At 31.2% G+C, this 20,546-nt stretch overlaps 1 protein-coding gene and 1 long non-coding RNA gene across 2 annotated transcripts in view; one reads left to right on the forward strand and one right to left on the reverse strand.

Annotated features, from left to right (window-relative positions):
* The window catches only part of LOC134712218 (uncharacterized), a 42,720-nt gene extending 26,055 nt beyond the window's left edge, over positions 1-16,665 (reverse strand). The window contains exons 1-2 of the mRNA XM_063573547.1: positions 16,011-16,665; positions 10,200-10,340 (exon numbers count right to left, since the gene is read on the reverse strand). Of these exons, the coding sequence (XP_063429617.1) occupies positions 10,200-10,340; positions 16,011-16,194 (325 nt within the window). The 5' untranslated portion in view covers positions 16,195-16,665. The remainder of the gene's footprint in view (positions 1-10,199; positions 10,341-16,010) is intronic.
* LOC134712219 (uncharacterized) lies at positions 890-14,602 on the forward strand. The gene is made up of 2 exons (XR_010106265.1): positions 890-951; positions 14,250-14,602. It is a non-coding gene; the product is annotated as an uncharacterized LOC134712219 (long non-coding RNA).
* Positions 16,666-20,546: the final 3,881 nt, after the last annotated feature.

Here is a 20,546-nt window from a genome sequence, read left to right on the forward strand (position 1 = left end):
AAAATTGTTTAATGTTTCTTCCCACAAACCACAACCATAATTGATTGTAGGCTAATATGTAAACATGAACTGGAGTAGTAGGAATTTAGGGTAGGTAAAAGTAGTCTTTAGTAAACACATCAAACGTTAACATAATATCTTTATAAGCTTTACCACAAAATTGTTCAATAATTGATTGAACCATTACTGCTAAAATATTCAGTGAAAAAGTGTTACAGGCATACTAAGGAAAATAATATGCTATATAAATATACCCAGAATTGTTCTACAGCTATGTGCTGTGTCTGATTTTTAATAATCTAGCTCACAGAGTTACAATCTAAATGATGGCATGTCACCAACACCCTTTCTTACTTCTTCACATGTTTAGAAGAGAATCAGCAAATTATTTCATTGACTCACAAGACAACTCAGCTGCCAAGAGATTATCAATTGGGTTAAATTTTGCAAAATATAATTCCCAATAACAATATTATTACAAATATTCAGTAAATTGAAGAAGTTGCTTGCACTGTTACACTAAGTATACACTACTAGACAAGAAAAGTCAAAGGCTTAATAGGTTTGATAAAATTTCTTAGTTACTAATGGCTTAAAGGAAAGACTTTCCAGCAGATGTGAAATCTCTTATACAGTGTAACTGAATATTATTAACTTTGCATGACCAACAAGATGGGTGCTACATGTGGAGCAGGATTTGCTTACACTTCAGGAGCACTCAAGATCACTTCCATGTTTAGATGGGGTTTGTGTTGTTTTTGAGTCTTTAGTTTTCTGTCTTGTGTTTTGTGTACTGTTGTTGGTTTATCTTTTTCATTTTTAGCCATGGGGTTATCCATTAATTTTCAACTTATCAGTTTTAATGTCACTTTGGTAATGTTAACCTCTCTTTCAGACTAACATCCCAAATCAGTCTTTAATAAAGAACAACAGGACCAAGGGACAAACAAGGTGATTGCAGTATACTCTTTGAGTGGGGTACTATAATATGCATGTTGTACAATAGAAGCAAACAAAATAGCTATTGAAAAGATATGAAGGAGAAAGGACAAGAAATTATTTTTGATTCATTACATTTGTTATAAAATTCCAGTTACCAGTATACACAATTTTTCACTTTTTTCCTAAAAGTTTTGTTCAGTAGGAGGTATAAATCAGAAAGAAAGTTTATATGGTATTGATATCAAGGTATAAATCAGAAAGAAAGAAAGTTTATATGGTATTGATATCAATCATCTAAGTAAATGTTTTACTACTTTTATGTAATTGAGAACATATTGAATCAAAGATGAGACCCCCTTTAATTTTGTACTGTAATTACAGGATTAAGGATTTTCTTCTTTTTATATTGAATGGATGATATTAACACCCTTTGAATAAATGCATGTGATAAAATAGTCAGGTATTGAATAACTTATTGCATATTCAAAGTTAGACCTGAATGTCTGCAATTAAAATCTTATGATTCATACTGTAATGTCAAAACACAATCTTAATCTTTCTGATGAGAGATGACATGCAAAATTTATCAAGGTATCAAGCATGTCTTTTAGACATTTAGATTTTATTTTGCTTTCAACTTTTTCATCTATAATAAGGATCTATAAGACAGGCAGAAATTTTAAACTTTTAAAATTCTCAACACTGCATGTTATTTCCCAAATTCTTAACACTGCTGGTTATTTCATGACAGCTGTAGCACTTAGTCCATTTTAGTCTCCAATGGTGATTCATAGTTTCAGATTTATCAACTCTACATCTTAAAGATGTCAGGACTGTCTCCAACAATAAATCAGATTGAGAAAAATAGGGCTGACATACATTTTTTTCTGGAGTGGGCTTAACATTTTCTGATGATGCAAAAAAGATGAGAAACTGCATTACCAATGAAAACGGTTCCAAGCCGACAGGTAAAACCCATTCAGATCCAACCACCCCTACTGTTGCTTTATTCCCTTCTACATTGACTGCTTTATTTATTTACTTATAAGTGTAAAAGTAATTTAAAAATTGTTTTTTTGTAATGACATTTTAAAACTGTGAAGCACACTTCTATCAAATTGTTTCATTAAAATCATAAAGTGTAGTTTGATCATATTTTGAGGCAAGAACAAATGAAGTCTGACAAGTTCTGTTAAATCTAAGGAAAATACCCAATAAAATGAGTTCAGGATATATTGTCACTATCATAAATGAATGACATCCCTAACATGTAATTGTTATCAGATAGCAGTAAGACCATACACTAACAAGATACAGATTAGACCACTCGTTTAAACAAACATTGTAAGATATACTGAACAAACTCCACTTATTATCACAATACTGTACTCTCTTACTTAAGGGAACATTCAGTTTAGCTAGACTATTGTTGTGACCATATATTTGTATACATACTTAATATTCAGAACAAAAAAATCTTCATTTAATCTTTTTTAAATTATACCTAACATGTTTTTCCCCAACATTTCTCTTTTAATTAAGGATAATTTTTGATATGGTTTATTTCACAATTAATGCAAAGTATTCATAAAATAACCTTAAAATAATGGTAAACTGCTTTTATGCCTATGCCCTTGACTTTAATACTGTACTTCTACCAATAACTGTCAAGATGAAAATAGCAAAAAGCACTTCCTGGTGTCCTACACGCTCCCTTGGGCGGTGTTGGGTGGGCATTGTTCTGGTGGTAGGATAAAATTGTGTAGGACACATCTCCATTAATCCTTAGGGAGTGTACATGGATCCGCTGTACCCTTGCACTCAATCAAGGTGGCGCGTCTAAATTGGCGGAATATCAAGTCAATACATATATACTTCAAATGGACCCAAAATTGGAATAGTCGTTTCCTATGCATATTTTAATAATAATAACGATAAGTAGTTATATAGCCGTGGGTATGCACTATTTTTGCGCAAGTTTTATGCCTCTGAACTTCCTGTGTAAGACACAGATGTGAAGCCCACCTCTCTAGAAAACCAAGTTTAAGCCGATTTCAATTTTCCAAGTCCGTATTTGTGCTCAAAATGCTTCTTTTACATGAGAAATGTGAATATGGATAGCCTCAGGTTGACGGAACATGCATAACTTTTAAAATAAGTATCATAAAGTGGACTTCTAAAAGTATGGAACGCCCCTGGAGCCAAATGACGGTAATTTGGGTACGCCCATCATATGACGTCACCACATGGTAAGGGTTAACATATCTGACTATTGCCTGATATTCAAAAATAAGAAAATAAAAAAATATACCAAAAGAGCAAAAGAGCAAAGATACAATTAATAGAAGGCCAGACAACACCAGTTAAGCTGTATAGATGTCATAACAGATTACAAATTTTTCACCTGCTGCTAAACGTATTGATAAATTTTATGAACTTAAACTTCACTGCTCATTTGATTGTTAAAACTCATGATAAATATTTTTAACTGTTTTAACTTTCCAATTATGAAAACCCCTGTATAACAATCTGTCAAAACCACTAAGAAATTAAAACTTACAGATACAAAAACATGGGTAAACTTGTTCATCAGTGTTTTCACCTTACAAAACAAACATACTTGAACTTGTCTGGTAGATAAATTGATTGTTTTACTAACAGCAATAAACAGAGAGAAATGTACAGTTAACAACAGCTATTCCTTTTAAAACATTTCAGTCTCAAATGATATATACAAATTAAAGTACATGTACTAACAAATCTTCAAACATTTTCCTCCATATTAACCTTATTATATCACTATAAAGCACATGTACATTATTTTACATTTTTATAAAGTAGATATAAATTCTTTAAAGCATATATTTCAAACCAAATAATTTAAGTTTCATAACATTTCTAACATACTTTTTAAATTTATCTTTCAACTTGACCAACTTAAATTCAATTTATCAAATAAATAACACTTTATTTTCACTTATGATAGAATGTGATGAAATAAAAAAAGTCTATTTATGTTTACTCTTTTTTTCATCATATACTATATTCTAATGCTCATTATTATGATTTATTGGAGAAAATCTAAAGTCTATTCAAAATGTTATTAACTGACTGAATGATATAAGTCATGCTTCAGAGGGTGTCATTGAGACTTTTGTTAAACTAAGAGGCAAAAAGAGGATGATCCCATCTTACATTTTGATGTTATATGCCAATAAAGTAATTTTTCAAATAAAATAAGCTTGATGTCTTCTATATTAAAACATAAGGAAGCAAACTATCAAAATTTAATTAAAAGAATATTTATTGTTTTTGTTGCCGAAGATTCTTTAAGTATCCTTTGGTATTTGCTCATAAAGTTCTCAAATTAAAATAGTGTCAAAAAATGAAAAAGAGGAATTTAAACAATGTCACACCTCAATGCACCATCAACTTCAATTTTCAAAATGAGTGCTTTTTATAGCTTGTTCTATGGTTTTGTACAATAATTTGCATCTGATTAAAAAGCTTTTAAAAGAATGTTTGTTGTTGTCCAGTGTCACTTGAAACCACAACATATGTGACAAAATATCTATACTGCACTAAATTAGGAAAATCTTCAATAATATTTTCTTGAATATCTCAGTGATTTATTGCCAAATATATTTTTCTGATGTCTTTCAAATCAGCAAGCTCTTTTAAAATTGTGTCAAATCTATACTTTAAGTATTGTTTTTGAAACTAGGTCAAACACGCTAGAAGTAGACCACAAAAAAAAGAGTCCTGGTTGATAGTAATGGTTGTTGAGAAGAGATATAATCATTGTGTCAATGGGAATGTGATAAAAAGAGTCTTTTTGTCAAAAACTTTATTGACCGATACTACATTAAAATCTGTTGCTGACAGGTTCTTGAGACAAATATTAAAGTCGAGCAGGACATTTATTTATGATAAATGGTATTAAACCATCTAGGTATGGTCAGTTTTGACTAACATTTATATTATCATGTAAACCTTTGTCCATATGTAGGAGTGGTCAAGACAGGTGTTTTACTTGTCTTACAAATGTTAACGAGATCTGTACAATATTTCATATGCTGGTAGTATTTAGTTAGAGCCAGGAATTTATACATCTTATAACCATGTATACCTCTGTCACAAAAACACATTCCTTTAAAAAAAAATTGGTTTTATCACAGTTTCTAAATGTCTATATCAATCCAAGTAAAATAATATAAGCATATCGTTACTGAACTTTAAACTGCAGATTAATTAATTTTCTAGAGCTCACATTCTCCAGGATTGAGGAAATTTTTGTTCTTTGGGTCTACTTGCATTTGTGGATTTTACAAATCTGCATACAAACTTACTGAAAATTTGCATTTATTGGTCATGTAAGGTGAAAAAAGACTAAGTTGGTCCTAGACCACAATTATTTTGTAGTGCATTTCTTTTAGAACATAAATGAAAATTAAAAAAATCCCACATGCGCTTTCTCAAAGAAACTTTTACATTGATTGATTGTTGGTTACTTTACGCTGCATTAGCACAAAAAGACAACAAGAAACTTTTACAGTGTGTTGTACTACTTTTGGGACAAATAATATCAAATTATAGAAAACTTCATCAACTCTAACTTAAAATATGGACAATTTTATGTTTAGGGCGTCTTCTTTCCTTTAAAATTCTGGACCCAATTTTTTTTACAGTGTAATTTCACCCCTACTTGCAATTTTAGGCATTAAACATGGAAAAAAAAATTTGGAAGGAGTATAAAAATTAATGGCAAGTAACCCACTGTCAACACTAGGGACTATATTCATGAACAAAGAAAATCAAGGGACGACAATTGTGGTCTTGGACCAGTTTCAATTTGAATTCTAATTGCAATAGCTCAATAACTTGACAGACCTTAAGTGAACTTTAGTATTACATGATTTAAAAAAAAAATTCTAAGTAAATATTAAAATAGTTTTAAATACATTTAATGCATATACATTTTTCGGCAAAGATTTTATATTAGAAAAAAGACTTTAACATTTTCATAGAAATTTTGTTAAAAATACCTTTGTTCCCATTATGATAAGCCCATCCTATTTAATACCAATATTTAAATTCATGTGTTTCTGTGTTACAACTTAAATCTTACAATTTAAAATGACAAGTGAAACATGTTAACAATCTCAAACTCGGTTAAAATAATGAAAACGTTTTAAATTCCACCAGGTGAAATGTTTTTCTAACTTTATGAACTATCTCTTGTTTGTCAATTGTCAGTTGGACCTACAAAAATAGTCCATTTACTAATGTAAACAAGATATGTCACTTTCTCCAATTTTATCTTATGCCCCTGAAGATCTTTAGAATAGGTATTAACTTTGTATGGGGGTTTCTGGTGTAAATCAACAGAGCTTTTTACTTATTTAATAAAAAAATTAAGATTTTTTTGACAGATTTTTATGAATTTCTATAACAAGCATCTGTAAATATTAGTTTGGCTTATTGTGCAAAGTATTCAGACATTTAGTGCTGCATTTTAATAAATATGACATTTTAAAGTTGTACTATTTTGACATGGTACTTTATCATTCTTCTATCATATGTTGTAAAAAGTAAAACTACAGATTAATTTTCTGTTGCTAGAATTGGTTATGTTTTGGCACTTAAACAAAATCAAATGTTTTTAATTAAAATGTCCTGCACTGGATTCTTACATCTGAGAATAAATTGTAAATGTAATTTCTTTTACAATTAGTAAGTTTTATTTTCCTTTCAACTTCCATGGCAGGGCATACTGGTATGCATGTAGCCGAAAGGAGGAAAAGTACCAAAGTGAATTTTAATTAAAACTGTTTAATGTGGATTCATTTATTTTCTTTGGTACTAATTTTTGTGGATTGAGGAAAACTTGCATATTCCTGGATATTAAAACTTTTTTGATTTTGGCAAAGTCTGCATATGCCTTTAGAAACTGTTATTTCTTGAACATTTAAATTGTGGTTAGTAAATACTCTGTTTCCATGAAATCCACGAAAAAATTGGTATCCAACAAATAAAAATGAATCCACAGTAAATGATTCTATTACTTTTTCAAGTTGAAAGCCCTTCACTGTATGTAAAATGGTTTTATCTTCACACCATAAAAGCATACAAAATAATTGAATTTGGAGAAGTTGTACCAAGGAGGTTATATGAGACTCATGTAACCACCTTGGTTGAACATATGTTTGTGAAAATGCACTATTGCTGAAGGACATTATAAAAATTTGCAATCAGACACTTATATTTTAGCTGAAAGGGGATTTATAATGCTCTTGTAACATTATATTTATATAGACTATTAACTTATGTATATTATCTTTTTGAGAAGTCCCTATTATCTTCAATGACGTAAGCACTTAAAAATATAAAAATAACATTTACATAAAAGATATACAAAAAGTATAGAATAATGCTGAATCCACAATATTAATACATTTCTTAATATCAAAATTTAGTTCTATTTTCATAGATATATCTTAATATTTAGACACACCTAACCTTCATATGATAACATATATTAGCATGTTGGCAGAAATCAATCATATTAAAAAATACATATTTTCAATGATAAGGTTCATTTCAGTTCAACTCTTTTCAAAAAATGGTAGTTAAAGTTTGACATCTCCACAATATCTTTTAATGGAAATTCTATATATGTGTTTATACATATTTTCAAGCTAAGAGTCACCCAAATAGAATACATATAACATGTCAATTTTGGAGTTATGTTTTTGTACTTTATAACATTATAACTCACTCCTTTAAAAAAAATCAAAATAAGTAAATCAGGGAAAGTAACATACAAATTATTTCATTCATGTCCAACTTCTAAAAAGTGCATTCTTGTACCATATTAACACAATTTTTGTGTCATTTATTCAACTGATTTTGACATTCTTTCACAAAAATAGAACTTACCTTAATATATATTTACTCATATTTTTAGGATTATTCATTAAATAAACAATTTTTTTCAATGTGGTATTTCAATAAGGCTCCGTCCCAAAAGTTTTACCATTTTAAGGATTATCAAACGCATCAGTGGTTTTAATTAGTGCAAACCTTCATTTAAAATTGACGATATTAAACAACAAAATTAAGGCATTTAAGCTTTGCAGCACAAAATGATGACAGACTGACAAACCGGACAAACATTTACATTTAAAACTATGTTGCATGAGGAATAATAAATTTATTTGCACATCTATTACATTTAACAAACAATGTACTAAAAAAAGAAAGCTTTCTTTGCTAAAATACCTTAAGATAATTCAGCTGTTTATCACATGAACAAATATGTTATTTTTATGCATCTTTCAGTATAAAAGTGAAATAATGTACAGCTAGGGGCTATGTTTTACTGAATATTTCACAAGTTAGTTAGATTAACATACGTTCCTGTGGTATTGATTGCTTGTTATTTGAATACCATAAATATACCTTACATAAATCACAATAATTGGGATAATTTGCTAATTTTTATGGGCACAGGACGTTTGCGCTTTTTTACCTGTAAAACGATAGGACATTTGCGCTTCAAATCCTATGGACATTTGCGCTTTTAATTTTGATTCACCTGTATTAAATTGACCGGACATTTGCGCTTTTTACCTATAGTCGACTACCTGTAATCATAATGAGAAGTAATCATTACGTATAAATTTAACTGAACCTAAAAATTGGAGACCTTTCATGGAGATGTACCGTTAAAAATTGTAATGCAAGAATTCAAACGGACAATGAGACGTCTAATATTTTGAGTCAGAAAAATGATCATTATCATCAACAATGCGAATACAAGGAATGTACAACTGAAGTGGTAAAATGGCTGAAGCACCTAAAGAACCGAGATGTTCCAAATTTGCAGACTACCTGACAGAAAATCATGTTACAGTTGAATCAAGATTTCGACCAATATTATGGGCTGAACAGCCATCTAACAGTCAGTAAGCGTACAACAAATGGTCCTGAATCATTCCATGCTCACTACAATGTATAGTTTTACATGACTAATCCTGTCATTTTTTACATTTTTGAAGAGCATTATTGAACAACAGTCAATAAATTACATTAAGATTCAGTACACTGATAAACAGGCTTCCCAATCAAGAATTGAGAAGGAGAAACTCGATCATTTATTTGAGAAGTGGGCTAAGTTCCAATCTGGACAGATAACAAGAGCAAAATGTGTTCACTCATTGGGCTTCAAATATCAAGCTGAAACTGACCTGTAATTTTGATGACAGTACTTGATTTTATTTCTTAAGAATGTTTACTTGTAGCTGTACATGAACTTTTATACACATATCTAAAATGTGCTATGAAATGAATGTGCTATGAAATGAATGTGCTATAATAGATTTTTAAACTTTTAACCATAAAGAATGAGGAGGGAAGTCATAGATATAAAAAAAAAAGCGCAAATGTCCTATGTAAAAAGCGCAAATGTCCATTTTTAAAAAGCGCAAATGTCCTATGTTTTGAAGCGCAAGTGTCCACAAAAAAAAGCGCAAATGTCCTATGAAAAAGCGCAAACGTCCCGTGCCGATTTTTATACTCTAATTCTGATCCATGGTTCCTTCATTTTTTTCATCAATTATGAAGGGTGAATATTGAGTGCTAATGGTATATGATTACCAAAAAATGTCTGCATCAACAGATTTGACAGGCTGTTCTAACTTATTGTATTACAAAATTAACACTATTCAGTAATTTTTAAATGCCCAGATTGTGACAATCCTATGCTAACAATTTTTTTTCTTCTTGTATTTCTTCATTTTAATAGTTGACAGTAGTATATTTTTATGGACAATTTTTATGCCATGACAATTTAAGCCTCGTAACGAAAAATACTCTACCTTACTACAAAATGTAAAACCAATTTCTATTTTTTTCTTCAGAAAAAGTACTCATTATTTATTAGGGGCCAGCTGAAGCCCGCCTCTGGATTTGGGATTTTCTCACTGTATTGAAGAAACAATAGTCCCCTTATGCTCTTTGGTCACTTTGTCTCATTGACACCTTCTCGATTTCATTCTAAGCGAACGTTGCTCTACTCTTACAATGTAAGTAAAATTTAAATATATACATGTATAACAAATCAATTTCATCTTATCCGTATCTTTTTCTTAGATTTTCAAGTATTACATCTCAGTTGACTCTTAATACTGTAATGCATGTGACATTGCCCTTCATACAAAACAGGAGATATGTAAGTAGGGTGTATATAAATTTACCTTCTTCTGCTAAACTTATATCTGCAGGAATGTCACTGTCATTGAAACCTGGATTGGTATGTCCTCCATCAGGTGATGCACTATCTCTCTCTTCTACTAATCTGTTCTTTTTTATTGGTGTAGACTGGGGCTTTAAAATATCTATAATAACATTGATATATTTTAAATTAAAATTAGTTCATAAATAATACACCATAAATTAATGATCAGGTGTCCATTTCACAAAATAGAACAATTCAGTATACTTACAACTAATCTCAGTCATAAGTTTTTTGGTGAAATGGACTCAAGGTATCTGTATATAGCAGTAAATGTATGCTTAATAAGAAAATGCAATGAACATAATGCTGCATTTCTATCATCACTGTCATGTTAATTTCTGCTACAGTAATACAACCAATGGATATACATTCCGAGTATTTGTATCTTCATGGAAAAATTGTTGATACAAAAAAAGAAGCTTTAATACACATTATTGGGAATCCTAGCTGACCAGTCTTTTGTCTTAGTCTTACTCTGATGTACTCACTCATAATCATTGCTTGGCAATGAGACAATAAACACCAAAATAAGAAATCTATGGATAATTTTGCATGTTTAATTTTAAAGCAAAAAAATAAGTCTGTGTTTCAAATTGCAATCAAAAAATTTGTTTTTAGCCAAAAATACCAGATACAATGATTGAGAAATAGTAATATTGTAAAATTTATCAATTACAATGTATTCTATTAAGCCAAAAAGAAAGATGTGATGACAAGTAAAGTTGTTTGTCCTAGAAATAATATTACTATATTAAAATTCACAAGAGAAACAACAAGGTTAATTAAAGGCCTGCAGGCAAAATCATACTTCCACAATACCTTGTAATTTAATTAAAGTGTTGACAATTTTAGATGTAAAAGCGGAAGCTTGAGACAATATGTTTTAATTGGAGAAATAAATTGCCTGCATAGTGTCAAATGTTTTGTATGCTTAATAGTAAAGCTCTCTGTGTAGCCAACAGTATAGAATTTTTTTACAAGCAAAAAAAAATTGCTTCAAAACAGAGCTACAATGTACAAGTTGTTACATCCTTATTATTGGTTGCATGTACAAAAAGCTGATACAAGCAAAAATCATATCAATAATGGATAAGACCAAAACTGAGTCAGGAATATAAAAATGCAACATACTCTGATATACTACACGATTCTTTATTTCTAGAACTGATATCATTTATCTAACAATTATTTTAAAGCAGATGCTATACTGGGACAAAGTTCATAAAGAAGATATGATCAATAAATTTATGTACCAATGTAGTGTACTATACATGTACCATATTTGCATGCATTTATAGTTTTCTTTTATCTAAAAGTATAATTTTTCATATAATTTGACTACTTATTGGTTAGGGACCAATACATAGGCTATTAATAAAACCATTTATACCCAATTATACCTTTATTTACACCATAATGCCATAGCTGTAATTGAATATCCTTCATTTATTATATTTATCTTAAATTTTTAAGGTCAATTCCTTTACAATCTGAAAGGGCAACTCTTTCCAAACTACAGAAAGAAATTATTTTGCAAAAGCCATAATGTAACTCAAATAATCTACCATCAGGCTTACATGTATATCATACACTATTTTACCAATCCAAAATGAGTTGTATTACTCTGCAAATATGAAAATTCTTTAAAAAGAATAGGATATAAATTATAAAACGGTTAGCTTTAATTTTTAAACCATATTATAGCAAGGTTGATTTCAAAATAATAATTATGTGAAGTGCAATATTTATTTACAAGAAAAATATGTGCCTTCCTCCCTCTCAAATGAATAAATCTACCATACTGGAAATTGTCTACCACTTTATGCTCTTGAATCATTTCTGTGGAGTTAAGCATGCATACATACATACACCTGTATATATTATTCATTTGCTGGACAATTCTTATAATTATGATTTCCAGAGGTATATTTTATGGGGAAAGATACACCTTATCCCTTTCTGGTGATATTTCTCCTAAAGATCTATACAGTAAGCAGTGGAACCCTCCGTTTTGGGACGATCAATGCATTTGAATGGGGACACTGGTGTAGTTGGAACCACCACAACCCTTTTTAAAATGGCTGGATCCGCCGCTGATAAGTTGGCAGAAAATCCTCGATCCTCGACTTACAAATATGAGACTGGGGGTTTTGCCTAATTATTCAATCAATTGGTTTTTAACGTTACTTCCCAAGTGCTCTATTGGCTTTCCTGGTGAGTACTTCTTGTTGGCCGAGGAACCTGAAGTGCCTTGAAAGTACCTCCGACGTTAGAATAAACTGTGAAGAATGTGTTAGTCTAAATCTTGCTACGCTGGGCGGTTTATATTAAATTATCGGGAATAATGCCCTTTCAAAAATCATGGATACGCATCTGATGCTCGAACTCTGATGTACATGAGGTGGATATTTTGCATCTCATACATGTGATGAGGTGCATATGGCATATTTTCAACAGTTTTGCATTAGTTACTGACACACATGATTGCATGTCACAAACATAGTTGTTAACGTTTCAAAATAAGTCAAATTCCTCAAGTTATTCAATGTTGGTTACCGATCAAACATTGCTCTGTAGTTTGAAATCCAAGATGAAGATGTTATTCGAATTATTATGAATCTAAAAGCTTGTATACATTGGCTTAAGGGTGTACATTATTGAAATACAAACCTTATGAAAAGTGATATGTCATGACATTTGTGGAGACCTCATGCTTGGATCAAAGAAACCGGGGTCTACTCAATCAGATTATGCTTCGGTGATAACACCAGAGACGGTAAAGCAGCTAAGAGCGTTGTTGTCCCATATTACTTACAATGAACAGGTGTTGGTCCAGGATTGACACTCAAATCTTGTGTTTTGTACTTTTGTAAATTTATTAGGTAAATTCCAAGAATGCCACTATAGGAACTAACCTATTGCAGATTGATAAACGCCTATGAGTTAAACTTATAGACATTTCAGGAAAACCACAGAGCTACATGTCGAAATAAGAAAATTTCAATACACCTTATATACAAAGACATGTATAGAAGGGTGTTTTCGTATACAGAGCAAAGTACACTAAAAACATTGTCAGGACTTTCTTTTCTATCCACTTTCCCCGACAAACTGGCCAATTAATTTTCCAATTCTACGAAAACAAATAAATATTTGAACATCTTGCCCCTATAATAATAATACTTTATTCAGAAGCAATACAGCTTATAGAATATACAATTTTACAATATTTTTTGAATGCATCAGTGAAATATAAATACAACAATTATACACAATACATGCATGGCGGAGAATGAGACAAAAATTCATATGATAAATAAATAATACAACTACATATTACGAATTTTTTCAATATTAAACAAAAATTTACCTAAATTATTAAGTTCTTTTACATTGTGAACTGATAACAACTGTATAAGTTTCTGCTCATACTATATGTAGAACTTTAAAGTGCGATGGTACTCTAAAGTGCGACGGTGCTCTAAAGTGCGATGGAACAGTTTTGTGGATAGTCTTAAAGAACACTGCAAAGGATACTTTGAAAGAACATTCAGATATTTGTTAATTATTCTTGCTAGAAATACATGTAGATGAAAAATTGATCACACACAACATTATATAGTCGGCAAGAATATGAATCGACGGAATGAAAATGTTTAGTTTTTTTGTATTTATTGTCGCAATGAGCGTTTTGTTTGTAAAATGGATAATTCATCAGTGCATACTACACATAAAACACATGATCTTTGCGAAAACAAAGAAGATTTCAGGTAAACTGACAAGTCAGTTTCGTATCTTATAATTATGCAAAATTAAAATTATAAAATATTAGAACCTCAAAGCTCTTCAACTTAAATTGTTCTTTATTTTGGACTTTTCACTTTTTGAATGGAGCATCACTGGTGAGTATTTTGTTGGGTGTGTTAAAATGTTATTTATACTTTGTAATTCGATCTTTTTGATTATTATGAATAAACAAACATCGTTCTCTCGTACCTTATTTTTTCAGGGCATACATAAAAATGAAAAGAACAAAGGTGAAGATATTTAAAGGATATATTATGGCTTGATTCAATCGAAAGAAACTGGGAAGGAATTTTCATCGATAGATATCAGTCACGAGTATTTATCCTTTTGGTAATACTAAGGTATACGCTGAACAATAATGTTACGGATTTTCCACACCCTAGGGGAGTTCTAGCTCTTACTTGAACAAACAATGCATGTCAAGCCAAAAACAATATTGATACATTATGTGGGAAATGTAATGAAATTACAAGGTTTTTCAGTCGAACTTAAGGTCCCTGGTTATATAATATATAAATCAGTGTTGTATTATTTAAATTAAACAATGAAAAGACATGTATCATAGAGAATTCCCATACAAATCAAATTATACTATAATATTGACATAGCTTTTATATAATGAATGAAATCGCATGATTGTTGAATGGAGATTATAAGTGTTTTGGAAGGATAAGCCACTTAAATGTTTAATGAAATGTGCAGAATATTTACTTATTCAGAATTTGAATGAATTTAAATTGGAGCTTTCATTCTTTGATTTCCACATTCATTTAATAGAATGGAAAGACACTTTTTAAACAATACACAGGTCACATCCATTTCTATCACTATGGTAAACCTGGTGCAAGAGATGCTATTTTACTTCTAATTTGTGCTATCTCCTTTTAAGTTACAATTGTCTCATTTTCAGCGATTCATTTTAAGAAATTCAATATTTATATTTTTAAGATTTTATATTTTTTCGTCGACACGTGAAGCAAGAGAAAATTAAAATATCTTTCGTTAAAAAACCCCGAATGGTAAGCTACATGCTTTATTAATTTAGGTCAAATTTTTTTGTACGACGTTTTAAGACGCATTGATATAAATTGTCCGGCCTTATTCGTGAAACAATATGACAGTAAAACAGGACCCATCCATCAGAAGTCACCAAACAACATTTGATGTGTCCAACACGACAGTGAAGGCCTCGTTGATGCCATAATCCTCCTTATTTATTGCAATATTAGATAACACACAGACATGCATACATGTATACATGTACATTTAGTAGCATTGTCGGTACATGATAGGTCATTTCAATTAAAATAAATAATGTGTGTTGGAATGGTCTTGAAATAATTACTGGTTGCTGTTATGAAACTGGCAAACCTCATTGTCTTCGTATACAACTAGAAAGGTGACAAAAATAAAGTGTATTCAAATTTCAAAGGGAACCCAAACTGATTTTTTTTTACAATTTGGTACAATCGTTTAAATATTGCGAATAAGATAGAATTAATTGTCTTCATATTTATTTAATTTGTTTACGTCGATACTATTGAGGAAAAAAGATACAATCAAAAGTTGAAACGGCCTTCCTTTTTTTTCTATTTTGAAATAACAACAAAATGATATTCATTCAAGAACGAGATTTAGAGCGCGTCGCTTGAAAAATACCAACCTGTATTCAGAATAGAAGTTATGGATATTATCGGTAATTATATATATATATAATAACGAAAATTGAGATCATTTTGCAGACTTGTTCGTCAGGTGTCAAGTATTTATCATGCAGTGTGTTGTAAAAAATCTATGTATTTTTTTTTCTTTTTAAAAAGATCCGATACATGGTCAAGAGGGTATAAAAACCAGATTATGAAATATTATTTTCAAACTGGATTGTTTAGATGGGTTTTCATTAGTATCTTTTAACATCTCATGACACCACAGTTAATTATATTTTCTGAATAATAATTCTTACCTCTTCTCCTTTTCCACAGTATAAAGAAAATAATTCCAAATATCAGTAAAACAACAGCTAGTGTACTAAAAACACTAGCCACAACTATAACAGCAACACTTGGTTGTCCACTACACTCCTGACACTGCACTATTCCAAATAAAAGAATTACAACTAAAACGCATAAAATATTAAATCTCCACATTTTAAAAAATAAAATCCAAAGAAATGAGCAATTCAAAATAAAAAATGAATTTCAACAGATAAATCTACATCATATTTCCATGAACAAAAACACCTATATCTATCTCTGTACTCCTTAGCGAGATATGATCATATGTCATTCAAAGTTGTACGGTGAAACGAGTTCTTCACGGTCCCGTGAACTGTCTTGTTTACAATCCTCGTAAGTTCATATCAACCCCTTTCTACGTAACAATTATAAGAATTTGACCCGTGGTCATAGTCCGTTGAACAAACTAATTAACAACTAATTACAAAGTTTTTGTAGTATACAAGGTAAAAGTTTTTGGCGCTCCCGTTTTGGTTTTCGTGTCATGTTTTTATCACAAAATTTGTTCTTCTATTTGTTGATATATTATTTAAATAACTGGAATTCCTCCGGTCTCTTCACATGTAAATATTGATCTATATGCTAAGGTAGATAAACCGCATTCCTTTGAATTTACCTGTCTACAGGTGTAAAACAAACACAAGACTTCGTATGATAGTAGACAAACGGCTTTTTCGCGACACTACGACAGTTTGATTTCTTGAAAGAAACGCCGACTTTTATCAAGAACATATTTTATCAATTCAATAAAAACAAAGGTTTTTCGAATAGCTTACCCAAACGAAACGGTCATCTCATATATCACTGTTGTAATTTTATAGTTAGAAAAGAACATTTCATGTACATTTGCAATAACATTATTAATACTATTGTAGTTACAATTGTCTACACCAAAAGCTCATTTTGAAAATTGATGTAACTTCAGTACTGCTGGGGGCCAAAACGTTAAAATCTCTTGTACACCAACTATAGCTCGAAACAATGATAAAAAAAATACAAACTGTTCTAGTAAATCGTGGATTTTGTCAATGTATTTGATATAATACCACACAACTTACTTTGAATATAAATTAAAACAAAGTGATGCTCACTTATATAAATGACATACATGAAAACATAAAAACATAGCCAAATTATACTATTTGCAAACGACGCGCGCTGCATTATTTACAGGCTTATTACCTGTATGCCGAAACGATTTTATTTAGCTTCAAGAAGACATCAACGCAACTGTCAAAACGGAAAAATACTGGCTCATGTCATTTCACCCGGACAAATATTACAATGCGTATCAACAAAGAAAACACAAAGACATTTCTATATTACAACATGCATGGTCATATCCTAAAACATGCCAAATCAGGAAAATGTCTAGGCATTACACTTTCTTCTTATCTCAAATGGAAATGGAACAAACATATACAACATTCAACAGCAAAAGCATATCAATCATTACCATTTGTAAATCGAAAAATAAAAATAAAGTTAAATCAGCTAGGAGATGAAAGAGCTTGTAAAAAATTAAAGTAACACCAAATTTATAGTAATGTTGCACAGTTTGGGATCCAGACACTTTAGAAAACATATACAGACTGGAGCAAGTACAAAGAAGAGCTGCACGATATACTTGCAACAGATATCACAAAACCAGCAGTGTATCTGAAATGCAGCGATCTGCACAAAGAACTCCTGGTATAATACAATTGAATCTACCGCGAACCTAAATTTTGATTTCTCTTTTTGCCATAACTATAATGAAAATAAATTTAACTGGCAGGTTGTCTTAAAAATGCCACAAATTAGTTTTTATCAAGCATTGGGAAAGCATAAGATTCCTGGAGTCATGGTGCGCACAGCACATTATTTGTTTTTGATTTCAAACTCGACACTGAATTTAAAATTTTGATAATATAAAACTTATACAGATTAACATTGTATAAATTTATACTAAGTCTCAGAATTGAGAAAGGTCATTTTGAAGGAGTATTTGCTAATCGAAGAAAACTGGCTGTGTTGTCTCGTCATTATAGTATATTCAAGTTTGATTACTCAACGCGGTTGAAGATGAAGCTCATTTCCTATCAACACACCCTTTATATAATAATATTAGACTGAGGACTATTTCGCAATAAAAAAAATCATAAATTTCAAAACTTGAGGAAATTGAACAAAGATGATCTTTTGATCTGGATATAAATGTCAATTTGTGTGATGACATGTAATTTAGGTTTCAAAAGTTGTTAAGCCAAGGGTTGAGTTGGGAAATAGGCTCTTAATTCCAAGAAAATGCCCCTTTCGGCATGAGTCTCATACATCCTCTGACAAACAAAATCTAACTCCAACCTTCCCGCGTGGTTTATCCTGGTACCTTTGATGACTATTATCATCTGTAAACCTGATGGAACTATTCAACTGACTGGAAATGGGGCGAAGATGAGCCTCTTGTGCCTCAAAACCTCGGGCAGATGGACTCATCAACCTTTGAGGGTCGCCCATCTAGGAGAAGAAAACTCAGAACCTCCGCTGCCTTGTGGCCAAACCCTTTTGCCAGGAAAAGACTTCAGGACACAATTTCGAGTAAAATTCTGATTAGGAATTTGTATCACCCTTACAGTCCTTTCAGGATCAGAACATTTGTTCCGAAGTTAAGTGAGGTTATCCGACAGAAAACCCGGAGTGCTGAAAACGGCGGTTTTCGGGTCATACAGCGAGCTCTAACACTTTTTATGATAAGAAATCGGGGATAGGAAGATACCCAAAACCAAATGAATGTCACTTTGACAGTAAAACTTACTGTTGCAAAAGACGAAAAGATACTAAGGGAGCAATCAAACACAATACCGGGTACGTCAGGCAACATGCACACAACACAATGACCAAACGAATGAAAAATGAAAAAAAAACCCAGACTAAAACAGCCTACAAAAAATCCGTGACACAGATATTGAGCAATATGGACCCCACCAAAACATTGAAGGAAATAAGATAATCCAAAAGGATCAGTATGTGTTTTTCTATTATATTTTTCTCTCATCAAAATGAGAGTTGACGGTTATTTGTTCATATTTCTTATTGTGACAAAGGAGAAAAATCACAGTACAATACACAACCCCTCTTAAAAAAATAAATGAAATTGAATGAAACTTGAAGTGATTGATTGGTATCTATAGCTATTTCTATTAGTAAGCGCTTGAACAAAATAAAGTTTGGCATCAGCTGATCTCCAGAATCAATGTCTCTATAGATCTATTCTAACCAGAATCAGGACGATTTTAAAGATACGCCCAACTAATGGCACACAAGATATTACATGGACTATTTCAGACTGTATACATTGATTGACTGTTGCTTGCATTTATCTAGTGAAAAATGCACATCGAAGACGAAAACAAAGCAACAACGACCAGCATATACAAAGACCAATTTGGATTGCCAACAGCAAATACGGTATGTTCGATATGCCTTTCAACGGTGAGCCTATTTGACACATCAGAGATGCACGGGTTTTTAACGTGCATGCACTGTGCACGGATCATAGGATTAAATGCGATCATTTCTACAGGACGTGACTGCGCATTCATACATCCTGAACAGCCAATCAGACATCCCACTCTAGCGATGGATTACTGCAGGACGGGAGAAGTTAAAGGATGATTTGTTTTTATTTCACCTTTGGGGTCTGGGTTGTATGAAATCGTTATATATAAAAGTATTACATCGTGCTGTAAGAGTCCTTATTATTAAACATCTATACCTACTTTTTGCCATTTTATAGCTGGCTAAACCTCTCACTTGTATGACAGTCGCATCAAATTCCAATATATTGACAACGATGTGTGAACAAAACAAACAAACATAATAGGTACAAATTTCATAAAAAGGGGTACAGCAGTCAACATTGTGTTATCCTTTTAATCACTATAAAACAAACAAATATATGTACAGAGCCACGTCATATGCATCAAGAAACACAAAAATGCATATAGTCAAAGGACATTAGCAAAAATGAAAGACAAGAATACAAAAAATATTAGAACAATAACATAATGAGGGATAAATAAGTACCGAGTCACGTCTAATGGGTATCATAAAAACAGACTTAACATTCATAAAGGCAAATAAAAGAATAATATAACACGTTATTAAGACGATGAACAACGTCAGTAACCAGAACCTATACTTCAAGACCATCGTGTACTATATGTGAAGTTGTTACGGAGTATTATCAGCAAGGTCTTGATAACTTCCGATAAACTTTTTTATGAAAAGGACATACCTCTGGTTCATCAACTTTATGCTCAGACACAACTAGTTAAAACATATTTAAATATATTTATGAGACTCTTGTGGATTTGTACTCAAAATTCAATTTTGTACGGACAATGAGTTCAGTTTAACAAAATTTGTAACATACTACAAATTTAAAATTTTGTCATACAAAATTGACTTTTGTTACCTAAATCCATCAATTGGAAATACAACTT

The sequence above is a fragment of the Mytilus trossulus genome, chromosome 3, assembly GCF_036588685.1.
Source record: "Mytilus trossulus isolate FHL-02 chromosome 3, PNRI_Mtr1.1.1.hap1, whole genome shotgun sequence".
Lineage (NCBI taxonomy): Eukaryota > Metazoa > Mollusca > Bivalvia > Mytilida > Mytilidae > Mytilus > Mytilus trossulus.